The 24,670-nt window shown below is 33.1% G+C and overlaps 1 protein-coding gene across 5 annotated transcripts in view; it reads left to right on the top strand.

Annotated features, from left to right (window-relative positions):
• Window positions 1–24,670, top strand: part of RAD54B (RAD54 homolog B) — a 115,872-nt gene that overhangs the window by 36,791 nt on the left and 54,411 nt on the right. For 2 of the 5 annotated variants that reach the window (XM_014728198.3, XM_023648695.2), the window contains exons 1-4: window positions 1,042–1,612; window positions 5,395–5,498; window positions 20,710–20,904; window positions 24,054–24,335. In XM_014728198.3, the coding sequence (XP_014583684.2) occupies window positions 1,239–1,612; window positions 5,395–5,498; window positions 20,710–20,904; window positions 24,054–24,335 (955 nt within the window). In that variant the 5' untranslated portion in view covers window positions 1,042–1,238. Of the gene's footprint in view, window positions 1–1,041; window positions 1,613–5,394; window positions 5,499–20,709; window positions 20,905–24,053; window positions 24,336–24,670 lie in introns of those variants that run through there. The other 3 variants (XM_023648697.2, XM_070222327.1, XM_014728199.3) reach the window with 2 other exon arrangements.

Raw genomic sequence — 24,670 nt, 5'->3', positions numbered from 1 at the left:
TGTGGAACTACAGTTCCCTGGATAGAGGCTGTATCTAGATTCACTTTTGTTTTCCTTGGGCCTAGCATGGTGCTTGGGAGCATTTTTAAAGGGTGTACAGTAATTGCCTGATTGAATGGAACTGTGTTCAAGTATGTTCTAATTCATCCTCCTATCTGGAGAAACTTGTATGTTAGGAGAAAATACGCTTATTTTGCTTACATTGTTATTTATCATGTTTTTAGATAGGGATTAGAAAATATATTCTGAGCATGCAAATTGGTGGCCTTGCAAATGGCTAGACTACTGTTTCCTTGCATAGTCCAAGTTGTGTGAATATAGGTAAATAAAAATTTTTCTCTGTGATAGCAAATGCGGTTTTGTTGTGTGCAGTGTTAAGGCGTGATTATGCTGTTCTCACTGTGAATGGTGTTTTTTTACACAGGATAAAGCAGACTAGCATATTCACATATGTTACAGCTAGAATAATCCATTGCTTTAAAAACATAATTTTTATCTGCTTCCTTGATTTAGTGTTCAACAAAAATTTCTTCTTAAGTAAGTGAAAAAATATGCAGTGGCTCCTGTAGACTGCAAAATGAAGGAGAAGCTTAGCTTTACTGTGGAGTCTGAGTCTGGGTGTAACCTAACTAGCTAGAGGATATGCAATTCCTGATTGACAGCAGGACCAGCATTATGCAGATTTTGTAAGAGAGAACAGCAGCTCAGAAACAGTGATTAGGGACTCTGTTAGAAATCTGCATTCACCATTCATATTTTTAGTTTTTCATTTTTCTGTCTTCTGGATTTGTAAACAAATAGCACAAAACAGTTCCTCTTTTGTTTTTATTAAAGTGATACTGCAGTGCAGTTTCAGTCTGTCAGCTAGGCATACATTTGTGGAAATTAGGCATTCTCACTAAATTAGCTAATTTTTAGCTGTGTTCCGTGCTTATCTCTAGACTTTTGTGTATTAAATCCTCTCTCGAGCTGTTCTCTTTATACACAAGTGTGTTTGCCTGTGCCTTCCTGTCTTCTTCAGTGAGAAGCTTTATGTAGGTCAGGCTTGGCTTAAGCAGATTTCCTGAACCTGCGTCAGCTTAAGCTGGAGGAATTTTAATAAACCCTCCCCTGTAGGCGTGGGCCTAAATGAGGCTAGCCTAGTTAAGCCTGATCTTTTTCTGTTTGTGAAAGGAGCTGAGCAGAGCTGAAGGCTGCATGGTGGTTTCAGAAACTGCCTACTTAATTTGAAAAGAACAATGGTAGGAAAGGCTAGATCTTCCAATTTTACCTTATCTGAAAAGCTTGATTTGCTAAAGCTTGTGAAACCATATGTTAAAATTCTCGAAGAACACACTAATAAACATTCAGTAATAGTGGAAAAGAACAGATGTTGGGATATCATAGCAGTTAGCTATAATGCAATGGGAGGAGACCGCCCTCCTCGAACAGCGCAGGGCCTACGCACCCTTTACAAAAGGCTCAAAGAGTATGCCAAACAGGAGCTATTGCAGCAAAAAGAGACCCAATCAGATTTTAAAAGCAATATTTCTGAGCCAACCAAGAAAGTTATGGAGATGATTCCCCAGATTTCCAGTTTTTGCCTGGTAAGAGACAGGAACCACATACAAAGGTAAGCTTTATTTTATTTTGTTGTGGAAAATGATGGCGCCTCCTGTCTGTTGGGCTCTTGCTTAGCTGTGATAGAGATATGCATAGTAAGCATCCCCACTACGGGAGCAGTGAATGGTGTCTTTGTTTTGCATTCTTAAAAAAGAAAAGTGAGGCTATAAGGAATTCTTCTGCTGTATTTGATTTAAGCCACTTTTTATTGTCTTCCCCTCCTCCTTCCCTCCCTCTGTAGTTTCTAAAAAGTAAAGATTAGGGAAGAATAAATGGGATGAAATTTGTGACATCACCTCATAAACTTTCAAAGCTTTAAAATTAAATTGCATAATTAGCTTCTGAGAGATACATTTTTCTTATTTCATTTGATTACATTTCATTGGGATTTTCAATTTTATATAAAGTTAGCAGTTTCAGGAGAAATGGAACTCTTGCTTTTTTATAAATTGTTACTGTTTACACTTATTGAATATTAATTGAGCTAAAAACCTAAAGTCAATAATTAAGTAAACTTATTAATGGCATGATTGTATAAAGACATTTTAAATTATTTTTCTAACATATTCAAAATAAAAAAGATAAACGTAAGGAAAGGAGTTCATACCTAATTAGGGATTCAGATTACTTAAAAAAATTAAAACTTTTTGTTGTTTTTATTCATTAATGGTCTAGTTTCACTTTGATCTTGGGTTATACAGGAAAGGGTATGCTCTCCCATAGTCTTTTGCAAGGAAATCAAACTGTGAATTTTAATATACCAATAAGAGCAACTGGGTTCTTATAGGATTGGAAACTGTTTTTTTGGCTAAATTTGTGCTTTACATAACTACTTGCCTGGAACTCTTCAAAACTATTATCTGACTACAAATTCAAAATTTAACCCCTGGCAAAAGATAAAAATGGCAGCTATATTCTTCTTCTGAATCATTTAGGGTAATTTAAACAAATTGAAAACTCTTTTGTTAACTGAGGGACCTTTCAAACAAAGCTTTACAATGTGCTTTCCTATTGGTAGAAGAGTCATTATACAAACAAAATTATTGATTACCTGTGAAATTCCTTTGAAGTTAGCAGAGAAACAGGGAAAAAACCTTTTTAGCCAAACTCATTTGTTATTTTGATAATTTACTAGGCGAATATATTTGAGCCCAGCTTCTACCACATACTGCCTATTTCTAGTTGATAGTGTAATAAAAAATATCACCAGTGGGACATGGATATGCAGTGTATTCATTCATGGGGGTCACTGTTTAAAATGTGCACTGTGATGACAAATGATTAAATCATAATATGCGGTATGTCCAAAAAACCTCCACAGTAAAACTGTTTTATACTGTGCTATTTATTAAAAAGTTTTCTCCCCTCAAACCATAAAGAACAGTGGCTTTTGCATAACAGGTATAAAACTCTCTTTTGGGTATTATAAGCTTTTATAATTTGAAAACTACACATGGAAACTGTAGTTTTAGGAAGCTTCATATTTTAAACTTTTATACATAACTTAATATTTAAACTTTTAAACATATATATACACACACATACGTACATACATCCAGTCATGTTTTGGGACATTAACAGTTCTCTGATAAAATGAGTTAATTGGTTTACACATTTCTACATTTATTGCTTAAACAATAACAGTTTTTCAAATTTTAAAGGGAAGATTATCAGAAATATGTCACTTAAATGCTTACTTATGTTTGTGTCTATACTGCCACTTTATCTCAGTGTTTTCATTTAATATGTTTATATAGTTAATGTACTTATTTGATTGACATCATCTTGAGTCTTAATTATCTCAGAAGTTTATAATTATTCTATAATCTTTATTGTGCCTCTGTATAAATATGCCTGTAATTTCACCAAACTCTCTATTCTTAATAAGGAAAATATTACTGCTTATATTATTTAATGTATTTAACAATATACACCTGTTTTGTAAGGCTGTTTCTACAACTCACATTGATTTATGTCTTTGTTTTTATTTCTCTTTAATATCAGATTATATTTTGAGTTTTTATGACCTATTTGATCCTCAAAGTTCATATTCATAAATTTTAGAAGTCTTTTTCTGTTTATCATTTTTCATGACCTTCTCTAAAAAATTTTTTTACTTTGTTATTCCTTACTTGTAATGTTTTAACTAAAATGGAATCGAATATTACAGAAATAAGGCATATTTTTAATTTACATGGGAGTATAATGACTATGTTAACAGTGAGTCTTATACTCTATTATACATACTAAATTTGGAATAGTAATTAAGTGGATTTTTAAAAACTTAATTTTCATCTATAGTTTTAACCTTTTCCTGTACCAGGTTTTAGAAATGTTAATAAAAGCAAATCTTACTAATTTGAATTACGTTTGTATCCCATTGTTTTGCTTTTGAAAATCATGAAATGACAAAAAAAGACAATGAAAATGAAGGAATTTAGATAATCTACAAATAGACTTTTCATTATATCTTATTATTTCATTTATATCAGTTAGACACATATCTATTTCTGGCAATTTATTGACATTATTAGTAAGTGACATATGGAGAGTTTGTTTTTTTCCTAATGTGCTACTTGAACTTGTTCCAGCGTTTTAATCATCCAGTATAGTAGAATATATTCCTAACTATGTTACTTATTTATCACTTGTAAAATGTTCTCTAAATACTATTAAGTATAACATATTTCCATTAATGTTCCAATAATCTTTCCCCTCTATAACTTTTATTTTTAAGTTAGGCAGAAGCATAAATTAGAAAAGAAAACCTCAAGAAATAAGATTATATATTCCTAACAGCTTCATGTAATAAATGAAATTATTTTTAAAAAAAGTAGAATTTTAAGATATATTGTGTTTATGTCGTAATAAATGTTATGTCGAAGTTTTAAATTATGCCAACACTGAAGTTACCTCTAATAGGAATGCTCATTTTACAGAAATTATGTGTAAATTTAATAAACTTTAAATACATTGTATCGAGGCCATTTAAAAACATTGCATTAAAAGACCATTTCATTTATTCAATCATGCTGCATGTCAGTACCCACTAGGTTCCAAGTACAGAATTATGCCGTGTGCTGGGGATACAGTGATGGATATAAACTTGCCTTTGTGAACTTTACCTGACCAGTGGTTGAAAGACTTAAAGAGCAGCTGAGTTATGTGGTTTAGGATAGGTAAAGGGGAAACACCATTGAATTTGCAATTGGTTAGTTAGGATAACCCCTTGATAGTTGGGCATACCCAAAGCCAGACAAAATCTTGATTTTTTTTTTTGTGACAAATACAGACATCAGTACCTCCCATAGATGGCCTTCCACCGTCCTCCTAGAAGTCATGGGCCTTGGTGACTTTTAGATCAGTGCAGGAGAGCTGAAGCAGAAGGTCTAGGGCTAAGATGTGGTAGCAAGGCTTAGAATGCATTAAATGGCCCTTTACACCGTTTAAAAACCTCAGGCTAGTAGGGACAACTGGTGTCTCATTGACAGCATTAAAAATACCTTTTCTTTTTTATTTACCTCATTGGCCTTCTGTAGTATTTATAATTTCCTCTCCTTGTAACAGCCCAGTTTTAAAGTTAAAGATGGGAGAGAGCTATATGTATATGTTATTAAAATCCCAATCGTAGTCACTTTATTATTCTGAGGGTTAAAATAGTTTTTGTTTCGTAATTTTCTTTATAGCTTTAATGTTTGATAATTTAATGTATATTAAATATGAAATTATACTATAAATGTACTCTTGTCTTTGTGTGATTTATATTTTGTAATGCTTTTTTGTGTGCTGTAGTGCAAATTTGGACGAGGAAGCACAGGCTGGTGCCAGTCCCCTACAGGTAATCTTGGATCACCGTCCAGTTGCTATTACAGTGGAGGTGAAGCAAGAAGAAGACAGTAAGCCCCCTCCTCCACTGGTTTTAAATTCTCAACAAAGTGATACTTTAGAGCAAAGAGAAGAACATGAATTAGTGCACGTTACGGAAAGATCTTTGTCGCCGTCACTTTCCTCTGTTGATATGAGAATAGCATCGTCTCCATCTTCTATCCCACGGAGAGATGATTTTTTTCAGCATGAGAGTGGAGAACGCTTTAGGTCACAATTAGGGTATGATCCTCAGATTCTGCAAATGCTGAAAGAGGAACATCAGATAATTTTAGAAAATCAAAAAAATTTGGGATTATATGTTCAGGAGAAGAGGGATGGATTGAAAAGAAGGCAGCAACTAGAAGAAGAGCTGCTAAGAGCAAAGATTGAAGTGGAGAAGCTGAAAGCAATTCGCTTGAGGCATGATCTGCCGGAATATAATAGTCTCTAAAATTTATTTTCAATCTTGCAATTTGATAATTTTAATTTTGGCCAGATTACTTTCATTGGGAATATCCTGAAGGAGAATACATATTCTTAAAAAATGTTAATCTCTATTATGATAAAACCTTTTTTGACATAATTTTCTAACTAATTTTCTTTTGAGATATCTTAAAACTTATTGATTGATTGGCATGGCTATATATTTTTTGTATTCCCCCAATTTTTTTCAAGTTTAATTATTAGTCTTACAAAAGATGTTTTATTTCGATCATTAAAATATAACATACATAAATACATATACAAACACATGTTCTTTCGAAGTTCTGAGTCTTCAACATTTTTAATTAGAGCTTTGAAAGCTGTAGTTCAAGGTTTTTAAGTCAGTCTCATTTAGAAGCAATACTAGCCCAACAGAAGCTTGCTTATATGACATTGATTTTTATGCTTTCATTTTTTGAAGGAGTAAGTCCTAGGATTTTAGAGACAGAAGGTATTTGGAGAACCCTTTTTCTACCTCCTCAATTAGAGGTAATGAGTCTGAGGTCCAGGAAAAACTCAGTGACATACTTGATGTAACACAGCTGTTTTGACATAGCCAAGACCAGAACTCAGTTTTTGTTTCTCTGTAATTTTTCCCCCTGCTATTCCATAGAGGTAAAAATTCATTAAAATATCCTCCATGTTAAAAAATCATTTCATTCAAATTGGTTTTAAAGCTTGGTGGGTTATGAAATCAGGGGAATTGTATCAATTACTACTATCTTCTTTGCCTTTTTTGTCCAGCAAAATAAGATATTCTGTTGGAGCTATTATATATTTTGGCTGTGGGATTTAATATGTCTTACTTCATTCTGAAAAAAATTTCTTTCACAGTAAAAACTTTACTGAACAAAATTAGAATTTTAGAATAAAAATAGCAAAAAATCATATGTTTATAATTTATGATATAGTCTAGAATGTTTTATGTTTTTTGTAAATATTGCTATTTTAGTATTTGTGGAAATAAAACCTCAATTCTTAAAGCACACATATTAAATTTGTGTTAAATATTGAATATGTATATTACTTAAGGATTTCTATTTTTGCTGGAGCCTTGTTGAGGAAGAATTTTTAAGCCAAGCTTTAGAATGGGGTAGGTAGAATTCCAGCAGTATCTGGGAGAAAGGATGTTCACGTCTGAGTGAGCAGCATGGACAAATACATAAAAATGGGGAAAAGTGCAGCGGAGTGTACAAGCACAAATACAGTGCTAAGCCAGGTGATTTTAAGTGAGTGTAGAGAGGGCCAATTAGGGCTGTGTTAACCTGGACTAGGACATCTCCTTTGACTAAAAGGGGTAGCTACTGTTTAGCTCCATCAGAATTTTCACATGCAGTAATAACCCAGAAATCTGCATTTTTATGTGAAACTTTCCAATTTTAAAGTGCTTGCAAATAATTCCAAATGTTTTAAAAATACTACACAGACAAAACGTATGAATGGGCCTCATTCAGCCTGTGGGCTTCCCACCATGGCCTTTGGAGTAGAGCAATGGTTCACCAACAGCAGATCCTGACCAACAGCATCAGCATCACTTGAAACTTGTGAGACATGTAAATCCATTCCTTTTGAATCAGAAACTCTGTGAGTAGGGTCCAGCAATCTGTTTTAATAAGCTCTCTGGAGATTCTGATGCAAGGTAAAGTTTGAGAACCATTGGAATAGAGTATTTTGGAACCTAGCATGGTGCCTAAATCATACTAGAGTCTCAGAAAATTTTGTTGAAAAGAAGAGTGGGCAAAGGTGAATAAAGGGATATCAATTTGGAAGTTGATTGGTGCCAGATTATGGATTACATTAAATACTATTTTTAAGAAATCATACTTGAATGTAGAATGGGAAGCCATAGAAGGCATTTGTTAGGTGGATATGATTAGATCTCTGATTTAGTGTTATAATAGCAGTATTTCAGGGTGGGCATTGTAGTGAGAGGAAACTAAATCTGAAATTTAGGTTATGGCTATCGAAATAGAATAAAATTAAATGGACTCTTATGGTACTATTTTGGCTTGTTGGTTGCTTAATTTTATTGGCATTTTATGTCTGCTATTAAAGTTAAATATTTTATTATAAAAATCTCAAATATATGATATATCCTTTTGACAATTTCCTTAATTTGTGCCAACTTTTCTTTGGGTCTAATGAATCTTATAATTCTTATTTGAGCTAATGTTTTTCAATATATTTCTAGTAAATACAGCTTTACAGTAGAAAGTTTTAACTTTCTGAAATTATTCAAAGTGAATTACCATATAAAATGAAATTCATATAACAGTCTTAGCATGGTGCTACTCAGAATTGATAATGAACATTCAATTTGAATGTTGACTTTGTACAGCCAAATCAAAGTTTTCCAAAGTGCGTTCTGTGGAAGGTTAATTCTGTGAGATGTTTCTGGGAAAGAATTCTGTGTTGAAAAAAGTGCAACATACATCTTTTTGGTGTTTAGTTCTAACATCAGTGTGGAAGATAATAATGTATATACAAAATTGCCCTTCAATATTCTTTTGCTGCCGATAAAATAGTGAAAACATGGTCTGATACAGTCATATTTTTCTCCAGCGTTGTTTAAGGTTGTTGTTTGTTGATGTCAGGTGACAAATTTGTTAGCATTTAAGGGATTGAGTAGAATAAAAAACCTTACTTTTCCTTTTTTTTTTTTAACACCAAAATTACACTCATTGCAATGAGTTTACTGCAACAATTTTTCTGGGTAAATCTTGTTCGATATCAATTTGCAGAAATTTAAGTGCTTGTGATTCTGTTCCTTTTCCATTGCTCCGCCTCCCCACCCATGCAACTATAATTAGCGTAGTATAATATATGAGAATTCCTGTGTAAAGAAAGCTTTACTTGTTTGACCACTGAACTGTTTTTGGAGGCTGTTTATTATTATCTTTCAAGTATCTTAGGGAAATTCTGAGCTAAAGCTTTTTTCTTTTGATATTGAGACCTTTTTGAATTTTAACGACTTATCAACTTACATTAGCAGTTTTTTACTGAGGACAAGTTTCACTAAGGAGAATGTAGTGGGACAAATTCTCTTAGTAACGATTGAATACAACTGAAGCTACCAGATATCCTACATATTATAGAGAACTGTTTGGGGCCATGAGCTTTACCTATGAAATGTCATGCTGGGGAAGGATAGGAAAGAGTGATTTTATTTTTAAAATGTAGGCTTGATTCTGTAGAAATATGTTAAGTTTGAAAAATATACTAAGTCAACAGGTTATTTCATCCAATATATTAGTACTTTAGATAGTGGATAGGTTATTTTTGCCACTTTCCTGTCTTTTCTTATCTATATGAACTTAAATGAATACATTGCTATTTTTACAACTTATGATTTTCTAAGCTAGTTATGATTGATAATGGCATACTGAAAAAGTTAATAAAGCTCTTTCATTTCTAACAAATGCCAGATTTCTTAAAATATTCAAGTTAAGTACTTTTCTTTTTTGTATAATGAGACATCAGCTTAGAGTTATTTCATTTTTGAGTCACTCTAGCTTGTTGCATCTTTACTTATGTGAAAATGTTTAAAGTATGCATTATTTTCCATGTGCCTTGTTTTAGAGTAATGTCAAATTTTAAATAGACATGTTTAAATAATTTAGAGTGTGATAAATTATAATTAATGTGTACTGTAGATGATGGTGGTTAAATGCTTTGTTAGTACGTGTTCTTTTAGATACAAGGTAATACATTGTACTGATTTCTCTACTCTTTTTTGTGCGCCATAAGACAAAGAATTTAGTGCCATAGAGGTAAAATTTTTTGAGGAGGCATAATTCAAGTAAATTTCTTTAGATGATTGTGTTATAATAGATGCCCAGTGTACCATGTCTGAATACCATAATATATTTATTTTTTCAAGTGTTAAGATCCACAAATTCTCAAAATCAATTAAATATTTGATAGTCAATACTTAAAAATAATTAGATGAAATATGGTTGCCATACTTAAATACAAAAGAGTAAATTCTTAAAATATACAATCGATTTAAACATTGTCATGCTAAATCTTTGTATATGATTTTGAGAAATTGGTTCAATATATTTTTATATATCTTTTAAATTGTTTGATTGAAACTAGTAGCTATAATTTGAATTTACATTTTTATCTTTAGTTTTTAATTGCTTTGTAAATAGTGGAAGCAAAATAAATAAATAAAAATAAAAATACCACCCACGTTAGTCCAAACAATTAAAACTAAAATGGGTATATTGTTAGACTTACTCTTTGTTAATAGATCTTTTGTGTTTTCAAATTTTGTGTGAATTCACTTCTATTACAAAGATTAAGAAACCCTTCAAACATTTAGAAAATGGTCAAAGAATTTTACAGTAACCATTCATATGCCTACCACCAAAATTCTGCAGTTAATGTTTTGCTATATTTGCTTTATCATATATTTATCCATCTCTCCATCCATCAATTCAGTTTTTTAAAGAAAACTATTATTTTCAAACAAGTTTCAGAATTAATTAGAATATTTTCCCCCTAAGTGCTTCAGCATGAATATTATGAACTGGAGTTCAATATTTATTTGCGTGCGTGGTTTTTTAGGTAAGATACAGAAACAGTGAAGTGCACAATTCTTAAATGTACCATTTGAGGAGTTTTAACAGATGACTTCACCTGTGTAGCTTAAACCCCTATCAAGATTTAGAACGCTATCATCACTCCAGAAAGTTCTTTCCAGTTCCTTCCTGATCAATCCCCTAGCATCTCAGGCAACCACTGTTCTAAGTTTAAAAAATCGTAGATAAGTTTGACCAGATCTGGAACTTAATATAATTGGAATCATCCAGTATGTACCTTTTGTTTCTGTTTTCTTTCACGCATCTTATCGTTTTTCGTATTCATCCATTCTCCTAATATTCGTTTTTGTTGCTGAGTAGCATTCCGTTATGTAAATATAATGCAGTTTGTTTATCCATTATCTTTTGATGGACTTCGGGGCTCTTTCCAGATACTGGCTATTATGTATAAAGATTCTCTGAATATTCTTGTATAAATTTGTTGTGGACATAAGGCTGGATTAGGGAAGATATACATTAACTTTTTAAGAAACTACTAGACCTTTCTCCAAAGTGATTGTACTATTTTATGCTTCCATCAACATTTTTTTTTTAAATAAAGCTGTGCATGTTCAATGATTGGAATGTCAGAATTGAAATTGATGAATGACTTCTGATTTTTAAATGAATTGAAAATGCTGGGCAGATAGTTTAGATATCTGGAAGTATTGTAGTTTTAATGATTTTTTTTTCTATTTTAGCACTTATTGCATATATGCTTTGACATGAGATATTGAGAAATATGATGAAATGTGTAGTTCTGCCATACTTATAAAGTATCATTCTGAAAGTGATCTTCAAAGCAAAGAAATGTCTTTTACTTTATTTTATACATAATGTTATTTGTACTTAGTTGACTTTTAATTTCTTTTATTAGGTAAAGAAAACTATAGATGATTAACAGTTCAAAGGAATTTGTATATTAATGTTTGTATATTTTTTAGCGTAATAAAAACTGTTTGAAATCTTAAATTTATATTGCAGTTATGTGTTAATGGATGAGACGTTTAAAGTTTCATTTGCTCCATTGAAAACAATGTGTGTATTTAGAATTGTTAAAAGAAAAAAAAAGAATATTAAAGGCATGGGTTTATGAAATGTATAATTATGCCATCCAACCCTAGAGTGACTATGCTTAGAATTCATTCATTAAGATGATAATGTCCACTATAAATATTAATATGACATTATCTCTTTCTCCTTTATCAAAGCATGGTTTTAAGCATTTTTACCTTGTGAATCTTGCTGATGGTCACTAAAGTCTTTTGTTTATGCAGACTACTTTTGGTATTGATTTAGGAAGTACATTACAGGGTCAAGGGAGAAGAAGGTCAGAACCAAGTTTAGAAATAAAATTACAGTTACAGTGAAATTGTTCAAGGCGATTAGTCTGGGATGTAGCAAGTTAGTCAACATTTTATGTTTTCCAGGTAGTCTAGATAGAGGAGATTCTGTTCCGTATATGTTTAATTCCCAATTATCTTCTACTTTTTGGAATTACTCACACTCTCCCTTCCCTGCCCTGTGGCCTACATTTAAAATGGGACTAAATGGGAAAGGGACGAGGGCAAGGTGATGATGATGGTAGTTAACATTTAAGGAGTACCTACTACATGGCAAGTAGTGTTGTAAGAGTTTTACATATATTAGTTAATCTAGTGCTCACAACAAGTCTGTGTTGTAGGTATTATGTTCATTTACAGATTCATAAAGTGGCACAGTGGGGTAAATAGTAGAGTCACAAAGCTAATAAGTGACAGACTCAAGATTCAAATCCAGCCAATCTGGCTCCATAGTTCATGCTTTTGTCCTCTTTCTGCTGTTGTGCAAAAGAAAGGATATATTTAAGTCTGAGAATCTTATGGTATTTCAAAGTTAACTATAAGTAATTTCTGAATTCTCAGAATTTAATTATTGTCTTTTGTTCTATTCAGCTTTTTGTGGGGTTAGTGTCTTGGAAATAATAGTCGCTCAGGTGCTGGCAATACAAGATATTTGATTCTAAGATATTTTTCCAGGCATTTTGATGAAGACATTCATTTTACCCCTGCTTTACAGCAATCTTGAGAAATTACATTTTTCTCTTGTATAACCTGATAAAAAATAGGAACAAATTTTAAAAATACAGAAAGATATTGTCAGTCTTTCATTCAGTGCACAGTGACTTCTACTAGTAGAAGTAATGCAAAAAGAAAACTAATTAGGGGCTGGCCTGGTGGCACAGCGGTTAAGTGTGCATGGTCAGCTTCGGCGGCCAGGGGTTTGCCGGTTTGGATCCTGGGTGCGGACATGACACCACTTGGCATGCCATGCTGTGGTAGGCGTCCCACATATAAAGTAGAGGAAGATGAGCACAGAGGTTAGCTCAGGGCCAGTCTTCCTCAGCAAACAGAGGAGGATTGGCAGCAGATGTTAGCTCAGGGCTAATCTTCCTCAAAAAACAACAAAAAACTGATTAAAATCAGCTAAAATTGCACACCACAAACTTTTTTTAGAGTTCAAAGAGTGATCAAAATATCTTATCTTTATTGTTAATGCTAAAAGCCCTCAAAACTTTGGGAAAAATCAAGGTTGATAAAACAACAAAAATAACATGTGACAACTACCAATTTATCTAAAAACTGGTGGAATAATGCAATCTTGATAACATGTAGGTATGCAAAATTTGACTTAGCAAAACTGCATTTGGTAGAAATTATGGGTGTAAAAGAAAACCCATGTTGGCAAAAGCTATAATCAGTAAAATTTAATACATAAAAAAGTGACTGATGAGTCAAATCTCTGTTATAAAATTTGCTTGGAAAATAATCAATCCTGAAGGTAAAAATTCATTAACATGAAAATAAAAATGAACAATAATAGAGATGAGGTCAAAGTTAATTTCGGAGGCTACTTTCTCAGTGAAAATTAATTTTAAGATAATTCTGTTTTAATTAAATATTTTTATAAAGATGAAATCAAGATGTACCTGGAATCAAAATGGCAGTTTTGAAAAGTACAGATTGTTCTGGTAATATGATGATGAACAAGATGAAAACAGACCCTCCTCTCAGGACTTTATGGAGGAAGGCTGACATTAAATAATTTGTCACATAGTTAATTGCTGAGATAAGAGGGCAACTTGATCTAGTTTGAGAGTGAGGGACATTTAAACTGTACAGAAGGGTAAGTAGAAGTTAATTTAGATAAGCATGTTGGAGGAAGAGAGGTAGAAGGCCCTTTGGCTGCAAGTAGCATGTTTTCTTTAAGACCTTTAAGACTAATGGATTTTAAGCAAGAGAGAGACATGGTCAGATGTACATTTAAAAATAGACAAATATAGTAAATATGGAAAAAGGTTTTAGGGAATAAAGGTGGCAAGAGAAGATCTCAGTAGAGTTGTTGGGAAGATCCTACAATAATAGAATAGTTCAGGTCAGAGATGATGATTTGAAAAGAGTAGAGGCAATGGAGAAGGCAAACACTTTCACGGCTTCGAGAACCATTTAGGGGGTAGAATCATCTGGATTTTGTGGTTGTTTGGCTGTGGAGCTGAGAGTGGAGAATGTCACGGATGATTCCCAATTTCTTTTGCTCGAATAAGGGTGGTGGTACTTTCAACTGAGAAGTGGGAAAACTGAAGGAGAAGCAATTTTTGAAGAGAAGATAAATGGACATAATGAGTTTGAGATGTTTTTGAGACCTTCATGTGGACAGGTCTGAGAGGCAATTGGGTATACTGATGTACAGATCTAGAGTCATGATCTGGGCTAGAGAAAAAAAAAGAAGTTAGTACAGGGATGGTATTGAAGCCATGGTAGTAAATGAGCTAATTTAAGTGGTACACAGCCAGAAGAGGAGAAGGCGTAGAACTCAGGGCTGAAGAACTCCAGTAAATAAAAGTTAGACTAAGAAGTAAGAACTGGCAAAGATGTTTAAGCAGCAGCAACCAAAGGAGAAAGAGGAAAATTTGAAGTGTGTTAGAAGAGCTATAAAAGTGAAGTTCAATATTTCAAGGAGGAAGTAGTCAACATTGTCCAATGCTTTTGAGAACTTTGATTAGGACTTAAAATATAGCCTGTAGATTTATTGACAAAGAGCTCCTTAGTGGCCTTTAACAAGGATGGCTTTGAGGGAGGACTGGACTGGAACCAGACTCGGGTAGTTGAGGAGTGACTGGGTATTTGAAGAAATGGAGGGAGCGAGTGGGGTTTTTGGGCATTTGAAGTAGAAACAATGGGCAGAGACATCTCTTTCTGGTATTAAAAGTTCTGTTTTTATGCATGTATTCTAGATTATCCCTGAACATAACACATCACAGAATAATTTTGACTTTATTTTTCCATGCTATGGCCCTTACTGTGATTTACTGTGGGGAAAGGTGTTTAACAAGTAGTAAGTCAAGAGTGACCTTGTTAAGAGCTCTTTATTGCTCCTAAAATAATGCACTAATTCTCCCTCCACTTCCATAGTTTCTCATTAAAAAAAAAAAAAAAAAAAAAGAATCAACTTGTTTGACCCTTTTACTAAAACAATGATTTATTGAGTTATAGCATAGTGTTTAATAAATTCTAATAAGTGAGTGGGCTTATTTCAACCTGGCACATTTTAGTCTATTAAATGCTACATGTTGCCAAAATGTATTGTTTTCCTTTTTTAAGAGGAGAGGGATAGACAGGAGTTTTTTAAATGAGCAGGGCCTATTTAAAATTTAACAATGGAAGGTATAGTGAATACCCTACATTAAGGAAGATGTAAATGGATTCTTGATTCTTGTAGCATGGTCAACACTTTTAAGTATTTTTGTTAGCCATTTACATATTAAAATTTAGTAGTGTTTTATATTTTTCTTTAATTTTGATGTAATTTCTTACTAACTCAAGTTCTCTTTAATGCCTATTTTCTACTTAAAGACTTCATTGAAATTTTGCGATAAGTAGTGGGTGAGAGTTAGGGATTAGACTCTACGTATTGGGTAATCTGTAAATTGTTGGATGAATGAATGTTGAGGGTTTTCAGATCAGATAAAAAATTCAGGTTAAAGAAATGGGACTCTTTTATTTTAGGTACATCCTTTAAGTGTAATGTGACATTAGTTGAGTCAAGCAAAGAGGAAGTGTAACTACATAAAAAAGTCTTACCACTAATAATGAAATTCTAGTTACAACTTTGTGCCATTTCTATCTATTAAATTGGTAAAGATGAACGTTCACACAAAAATCTGTACATGAATGTTCATAGCAAGTTTTTCTTTGGTAGTTAAGAGCTAGAGAAACACCTCTACTGTCTTTCAGTATCCATACAATAATAAGGAGCAAACTGTTGATACAGGCAACAACTTGGATGAATCAAAGACATTATGGTGAGTGGGAGAAACTTGAAAGGTTGTATGTGTACTGTATGATTTCCAAAAAGACAAAGCTATATTAATGGAAAACAGTTCAGTAATTGCTTTTGTAATTGTAATTGGTTTTGCAGAGAGTGAGGGTGTGGCTATAAAAGGCATAGCATGAAGGAAGTCTTTTTGGGTGGTGGGACTATTTCTGTATCCTGATTGAAGTGGTGGTTAAATGAAAATGTACACCAAGAGAAAAAGTCAATTTTACTGTATGGTAATTTTAACAAAAATAAATATAATTAGAGAAAAATTGGTAAAGATAATATATTGTGCTGAGGTATGTGTAGTGAAGTGGACACTCTTGATGGGTAGGAATATCATTTTTAATATCATTAAGCAGATATTAAGCATTTTACTTTTTTATTTAATGACATGGGAAACATTCAAACTAATATATGAATAGAGGAGAAGAAAAAACTATATACCATATTTCTTAGTATTTTAGAAGCATGTTTTCTCTCCGAGAAATATACAAAAATTACCCTTTGTCCATACACCCTCATTTTGTAAGGAAAGTGGGGAAACTGAGGCCACTGCGTGTAAGTCCTCTGTCTGCTTGGCTTCCACTCAGGATTACAGCAGCCTGAGTCCTTCAGGGACTGATGAGAGTTCATTGGGCCATGCATTTGGACACAGCTGACTCAAGATACATATGTATCATTTGTTTTCCCAGAACAAAACCTTGATGGTTCTGAGGATAATTTATTGTTTGAAGATAGTCGGGACTCACTTTCTAAATTTATGAATGCCAGTGATGAACATATGAATTATCTGAATTCTAGTAGTGACAATGGCTTTTCAGGTTTTTGGGAGATTGGTTTACCTGGCTTGAAGATGTACATGTTTTCTTTTTTTGTGGACATAACATTTTCTCTTTGGTAAATACCTTCCAGTAGAATGGCTGGTTATAGTAGGCATATGTTTAGATTTTTTTTTTTTAAAGATTTTTTTCTTTTCTTTTTTCTCCCTAAAGCCCCCCGGTACATAGTTGTATATTCTTCGTTGTGGGTCCTTCTAGTTGTGGCATGTGGGACGCTGCCTCAGCGTGGTTTGATGAGCAGTGCCATGTCCGCGCCCAGGATTCGAACCAACGAAACACTGGGCCGCCTGCAGCGGAGCGCGCGAACTTAACCACTCAGCCACGGGGCCAGCCCCTATGTTTAGATTTTAAGAGTCTGTTAAACTGTTTTCCCAAGTGATTGTACTGTTTTACATTCCTTCTAGAGGGTGCAATATTTCCAGCTGTTCTACAGCTTTTTTTTTCCCCCAGATATAATTGACTCTACATCTTTGCTAACATTTGGTATGGTCAGTTTTTTTGATTTTAGACAATTTAGTGGGTGTGTGGTATGTTTTTAAACAGCTTTATTGAAGCCATAATTCACATTCCATATAATTCACCCATATAAGGTATATAATTCATGATTTTTGGTATATTCACAGTTATGTGCAACTATCACCACAGTCAATCTTAGAACGTTTTCAACACTTCAAAAAGAAACCCTGTACTCTTTAGCTTTCACCACCTGCGCCCCCAGTGCCCTGCTGCAAGCTCTAAGCAACCACTACTCTGCTTTCTGTCTGTAGATATTCCTGTTCTGGACATTTCATATCATTGTCTTTTGTACTGGCTTCTTTCACTTAGCACAATGTTTTCAAGGTTGTAGCATGTATCAGTACTTTATTCCTTTTAATGGCTGAATAATATTCCATTATAGGGATTTACCACATTTTGTTTATCCATCTGTCATTTGAATGAACATTTGGATTGTTTCTACCTTTGGGCTATCATAAATAATCCTATCTAAACATTCATCTACAAGTTTTTGTGTGGACCTGTATTTTCATCTCCCTTTGGCGTATACCCACGTACATTTACCTAGGGGAATTGCTGGGTCATTTAGTAACTCTGCTTAATCTTTGAAGAATTGCAAGACTGTTTTCCAAAGTGGCTATGCCATTTTACATTCCTGCCAGCAGTGTATGAGGGTTCCAGTTTCTCCACATCTGCACCACATTTGTTATTATCTGACTTTCTATTCTAATCATTATAGTGGATGTGAAGTGTATTGTATTGTGTTTTTAATTTGCATTTCCCACGTGTCTAATGATGTTAAATTTCTGTTTATGTGGTTATTGGCTATTTGTACATATTCTTTTCTGAATCATCTGTTCATCTTTTGCCCATTTTCTGTTGATTTGTTTGTTGTCTTATTTTTGAGCCATAAGGATTCTTTATATATTCTGGATGCAAGTCCTTTGTTTTATATATGTGTTTTGAATAATGTTATCCTATTGTGCCTTACTTTTTTGTTTTCCTAATGGCATCTTTCAAAAGGCAAAATTCTCAAATTCTGATAAAATTCAATTTATAATCTATGTTTTCAGCATTTGTATTGTGTCTAAGAAACCTTTGCCTACTTCAAGGTGACAAATATTTTCTCCCACATTTTCTTGTACAAATTTGTAGTTTTAGGTTTTACGTTTAGGTCTATGATCCATTTTGAATTACATTTTGTGTACGGGGGAGTTAATGGTTGATGTTCATCTTTTCCCATGTGGATATCTAGTTGATTCAGCAACATTTGTTGAAAAGACTTTCTTTTTCGCATTGGATTTGTTTTACCAGTTTTGTTGAAAATCAATTTGCCATGTATTTCTGGCCACTATTCTGTTGTATTGATGTGTATGTCTTTTTCTTTTTTTTTCCCCAATACTAAACTATCTTCATTATTGTTACATGATATTTCTATCATATAAAATAGACGTACCTTGAAATCAGATGGCATAAGTCCTCTAACTTTCTTCTTTTTTAAAAATTGCTTTGGTTATTCTAGGTTCTTTGCATTTTCATATAAATTTTAAACTCAACTTGTCAATTTCTACCAAAAGCACCCTGGGATTTGATTGTTATTGTATTGAACATAGAAATCATTTTGGGGAGAATTCCTATCTTAAAATTGAAATTTCCAATCCATGAAATAGGAACTTTGCTTATTTAGATCTTTGTTAATTTCTTCCAGCACAGCTTTAGTTTTCAGTGTAGAGATCTTAGATGCCTTTTGTTAGATACTTTCCTGAGTATCTCATGTATTTCTTTTGGAGCTACTGTGAATGCAATTTAAAAAATTTTATTTTCCAATTATTTCTCACTAGTCTGTACAAATACAATTGATTTTTACATATGAAAAAGAATATGAATCCTGCATCCTGTGACTGCTAAATTTGTTTTATTAATTCTAGTCATGAGTTTTTAGGTTTCCTGAGAATTTCTGTGTGAACAATCTTATTATCTACGCATAAGTACAGTTTTACTTCTTCTTTTCTGATCTTTATGCTTTTTGTTTTTATTGCGTTATGGCAATGGCTAGGACTTTCAGTATAATTTTGAATAGAAGTGGTGGAAAGTGGGTATCTTTATCTCATTCCTGATCTCGGGGTCTATCCTTTTCCTTTTCCTTTTCCTATTTAAGTAGATGGTATATTTTAAATGGTAAAGTAGTTATTTGGTTTTTGTTTTGTAAATTCTATTGCTTTGATAGCAACCTGGGGTCAAGTGTGTATTTGGTAAAATACGTAGTGAAGGGCTTTTCAGTAATGAGAGAATGAGATTCTGCTGTTTTTAGCTAGAGTAGTTTTCATCTAGCCATTGAAAATACAGCATACAAGTCAGGTGAGAAGCAGGAGCTAGGACTCAGTATGAGGGTGGTCTGTATTTTTCATGGGATTGCTGGTGTTTTAACTATAACTGCCAAGGGGAAAAGAGGAAGTAAGACAGGGCGGGGGAGATTTTGTCTGTAGTGTCAAGTATACTTTGAATTAATAGATAAGTTTGGGTGTTTTTCCTTCAAAACACTAAAAGATACTATTATTTAGAATATCATGTACATGCCTTTCAACCTATTCTGCTGTTATTCTTTATTTTGTCTTATTTTGTATTTTTTGAGTTGAAGTATAATTTACATGCAATAAAATGTATAGCTTTTGGAAGATCAGTGATGATTTTTGTTAATTGTGTGTGCCCATATAACTACCACTCAGAACAAGTTCTTCTCTCCTGCCCCTTTCCAGCTGATCCTCCAACTCCAGAGGCAGCAGCCACTTTCTGGTTTCTGTCACCATATATTAGTTTTCCTGTTGCTGGGGAATTTTTTGTGTTAGCCTTTTGGGATGTGTTTTTAAAAGGTGATACTGGAAATGTTTTTGAGAAAAGTACAAACTTTTGTAAGAAGAAACTTTACTTTCTGATCCTACACTACTGAATTCTCAGAACAATGGCCCAACCTGATTACTCCCTAACTGGGAGACAAGTATTTTAATGAAATTTAGTCTGGTTCCTACTTTGCCGTTTTACATTTATTCTTATTTGAAAAAAAAAAAAATACAAGTTTTTCCTTTACAGAACTCTGATCTTATTTTTCTTTTCCTTGACTTGTCCTGTCACTGTTAATTAAATCAGTTGTTTGTTTGAAATGTAATTTTAGATATTTTTCCATGGATATTGAAATTTTATCTTTAATTCCTAGAGTTTTAAAATGTTGGCAGTGGTTTTTGTGTTATACTTCAGCTGAGTTCATATGACTGGGATGGTAAGAAATTTACCTTCATTGTACTCATGGTAATGCTAGCACCTGACATTTGAATTTCTCAGTTTATACAATACAAATATGAGTATGATCAAATAGTCTTTCATACTTCCTAATACAATCTAATTTTCTTGTGCTTTTGTTTGAATGACCTTACTAATTAAATATTAAAGTCATCTTTAATAATGTCGTTTTTATTTTATTTTAGTTCATTCAGCCCCTAAAGAAATAACAGTGTCTAAGGGACAAGAAGAGGAACCTGCTAGCCTAGTTAAATATTTCAGTGTTGTTTGGTGTAAGGCTTCAAAGAAAAAACACAAGAAGTGGGAAGGTGATGCTGTTCTTATTGTTAAAGGAAAGTCATTTACATTAAAGAATTTGGAAGGCAAAGACATTGGAAGAGGTATTGTGATATTTTCTGATGTTTATGATTAGGCCCCAAATTAGTGTATATCTCCACTTACATAATTGAAATATAATTGGGTTCTGTAAAGGTATAGATTAAGATGTGCTTTGTACTTGACTTTCATCTCTAAATTACCTCATAAAAATAAAATTATCTCATAATAGTCACTCTGACAGTCTTATGTATACTAGCTCAGTGAGGTGAAACTCATTCCATGGTTTCATTTTCTCCAAAAACGGAATGGTCACCAGGTATATACAGTAATTTTGGCATTTTTCTGAGATTAACCAGTGTGTCTCGGTGTGGTTTTTCATCTTTTTTCTTTTTGCAGAATGCCAGTGATTAAAAGTTAAAAAGATGTTGATATCAGGAGTGGAATTATGTTTAATTTCGGTGATACCCAATAAAAATTTCACAAAAGCAAGGAAATAATGAATGGCTAGGCATGACCTAGATTAATACATCTAAATTGGAGGTTACCATTATTTCCATTATAAAATGTTGCCAGCATGATTTGTGCAAGTTAGCCCACAAATTCAGAATGCATAACATCAACCATGGTCTTTTTGCATTGTCTCTTGTTCAATTTTGAGTGTGGCCCATGATTATAAAATCTGTTCTATATGTTCATTCGTTTGAAAATATCATAGTTTATAGTTTTCAGTAACTGTTATGTGCCAAGTACTATGTTAGGAGTAAACATTCAAAGATGGGTATAGTTTATAGTTTACTGGGGACAGGAAAATGTAATTGAAAAATAGGAAACAGTAAGATAATTGGTTCAATGAGAATTTTTACTAAGGGCAATAAGAGCATACATAGAAGGACCATTTAAGTCTGCCTAGAAGGCTAGGGGAAAGCTTCTTAGGAGTTATTGTTTAAGGGAATATTTGAAGGATGAATAGTTTTGTAGGGTATGAGAAAGGGGTATATGCAAGAGAGAACATGTGCAAAGGCGAAAAGGCAGGAGAGAAGTAAAACTACTTCAGTGTTTCAGGAATGCAGTATATGAAGGGTAGTGAAACTGAATGGAATTATCTGCAATAGAATTTTTTTATTATAAAAATATTGAGCAACTACTTTATATACAGTATCATGCTCAATGTTTAGAGGAATTAAGAAGAAAAATTACACATTCCATGTTGTTGGTTAAGGTAGATTGGGGCAAGATTTTTGGTGGACTTGATCATACGAATTTAGTGACATTACATTCTAGCCAGCTAGAGAGGTAAAAGTTATCAAAGTTACCTTGGAATATCTCTTACTCATAAGGTATAGTATACATGGTTTTGTGTATGTATAGTTTATAATAAAATGATTTTTCAGTTGCAAGTAGCAAAAAATGTAAATTAGGTTATAAACAGTAGGTTTTTACTCTGACTACGCAAGTGGAATCACCTAAGGTACTTTAAAAAATGTCAGAGCTTAGGCCCTGACTGCCGAGGCTGTGATTTATTTGGTCTGGGTGGTGGGGAGAGGGACTGGGCACAGCATGTTTTAGGTTTCCAGGTGATTCTAATATCCAATAGGAGTTGAGAACCACTGGTTTAAACATTAGAGGAAATTTTATTAGCTTTCATAATGAAAACATCCAAACATAAAACTTGATTGCTTAATTATAACATTAATAACTGTCAACCTGGAGTTAATTTTATAAATTAGTGCCTGTAATGTAAACAGTTTTTCTTTTAAATAAATTGGATTTGCAGCATTTGAACCTTGTTATCATTGGGATAGAGACTAAAAAGTCTGAGGGCTGGAGTGCTGAAATTGCTGATAGCTTGTGATATTGTGATAGTAGTCAGGTTCAACTGGCCATCATTTTATAATAACTAGGAAAAAAAGAAGTGTGGGAAACAAAGTTCAAAGTTTGAAGAAAATCTTCTGGAGATTTAAAGCTGTTTGAGAGAGTTGTCTCTATGGATCAAAGTGAAATGAGAGATCCTGGAGTTATAGAGACTTCTGAAGATGTGTCGAAATTAAGTTTATTCTTGCTCCAATTTCCATATAAAACTGAGATTGATAGCAATTGGATCCTACATGAAGATAAAACTATACTCTTCATTAATGTGGAGAGGTTAAGACTACTGTTGAACTGAGTTAGTTTGGGGAATGGAGCAATGGGTCTTCTGCATTTAGGAACACCAGCTAAGTAATTTCTTCCTTTATCAGAGCATTAAAATTGAAAAGTGCTCCATCGTATATAATTTAAGTGTACATATTAGTTACCAGTTCGCACAGGTTGTAAATTTTATCCCAGTTTTAATAGGGCAAATTGTAGCAATTTCCAGCTAGTTTAAAAAGGTCATATTTTCTAAAATGTGTCTTTTACTTTTTAGAGACTTAAAGTTTGTGGTACACACAGTTCTTGCCCCCTATAATGGCACAATAGCCATACATGTAATATAGGTAAGCATAGGAGTCTAAAATTCCATTACTCTCTCTGTCTGGTTAATGAGCTCATTTTGAGAAGACTGTGACTGACTTTATTCATATTTATATTCCATCAGCACCTTACATATGGCAACACTTAATAAACACCCACTCAATTAATAATAATTCAAACAAGCTTGATATTATAAAATATCCCACTTTTTATTTAAGGGCTAGAACTTGGACTATCAGTGGCCTCTTGCCACAATTGTAGTTGAACTTTGCGGTCTCCTGTGAAACGGTAAGGTACTGGCTGAGGCAGCAGTTAGTTTTATTGCTAGTTCTCCTTCACATTTCCGGCTGTTTCTAAGTGGAAATAGAGATGCTATCATGCTTCTCTAGTTTGTTCACAGGAAAGGAGGATCCATATAGCTTACCAAACTCTTTTCTTGCCTTGTTTTTCTATAGACAGAGATGGTAAAACTGTGAGTACAATATACTGTATTTTCAATAATTAAAAAAGCCTTGCTTTTGCTAAAACTTGGCTAATTTTTATAGTTATATTATTACTTATTTCTTCCGATTTTTAAAATTTTTTTTCACTAAAATGATAAATTATGTTTCATTCTGGCTAACGGGTTATATGAGACTGTTTACATTCAAAGCACAGTTTTCATTCTGTACAGTTATGGGAACGTGACTATGGTATCACTAATTAAGTCCTCTTAGAGTGTCAAGAAATTAAATTAACTTTCTTTGTTCTCAATTTAAAGGTATTGGATATAAATTCAGAGAGCTTGAAAAAATCGAAGAGGGTCAAACAATGATGATTGGTGGAAAAGAAATAGAAGTCATGGGAATAATCTCTCCAGATGATTTCAGCAGTGGGAGATGTTTTCAGCTTGGAGGAAAAAGTCCTGCTATCTCAAATTTTTGTCAAGCTGCCAAGAAGTGTTTCTCTAACCCTTTAAAAAGTGTCTATAAACCAAGCTCAAAGGAAAATAGACAGAATAGTTTCTGTAACTGCAAACCACGCCATGACCCATGTGCTCCAAGTAAGATTTAAAAAACAATTGGAATAGTCTGTCTTTACTGTCAAAAGTTTTTTGGTATGTGAATTTAAAGTTTAAATTTCCTTTTAAAGTTTTGAGGTGAAAGTGTATATTATTCTTCAGATATACAATCTGACATAAGGGATAATATTGATGTTGTATAATAATATAGTGTGGGAATTATTTCATAAGTAAATGCATAATTCCGAGAAACAGTAATAAAAATACTATACATGTGTTGAAGGAGAAATATACAAATTGTAAATGTATACATTCATACACATGTGTATGATTTTGGATAAAATCTGACATCTTTTATTTAAAAAAATTTTTTTTTA

This window comes from Equus caballus, chromosome 9 (assembly GCF_041296265.1).
Source record: "Equus caballus isolate H_3958 breed thoroughbred chromosome 9, TB-T2T, whole genome shotgun sequence".
Taxonomy (NCBI): domain Eukaryota; kingdom Metazoa; phylum Chordata; class Mammalia; order Perissodactyla; family Equidae; genus Equus; species Equus caballus.
The sequence above is the reverse complement of the archived record's forward strand: the minus strand, read 5'-3'. Positions and strand labels throughout refer to the sequence as shown.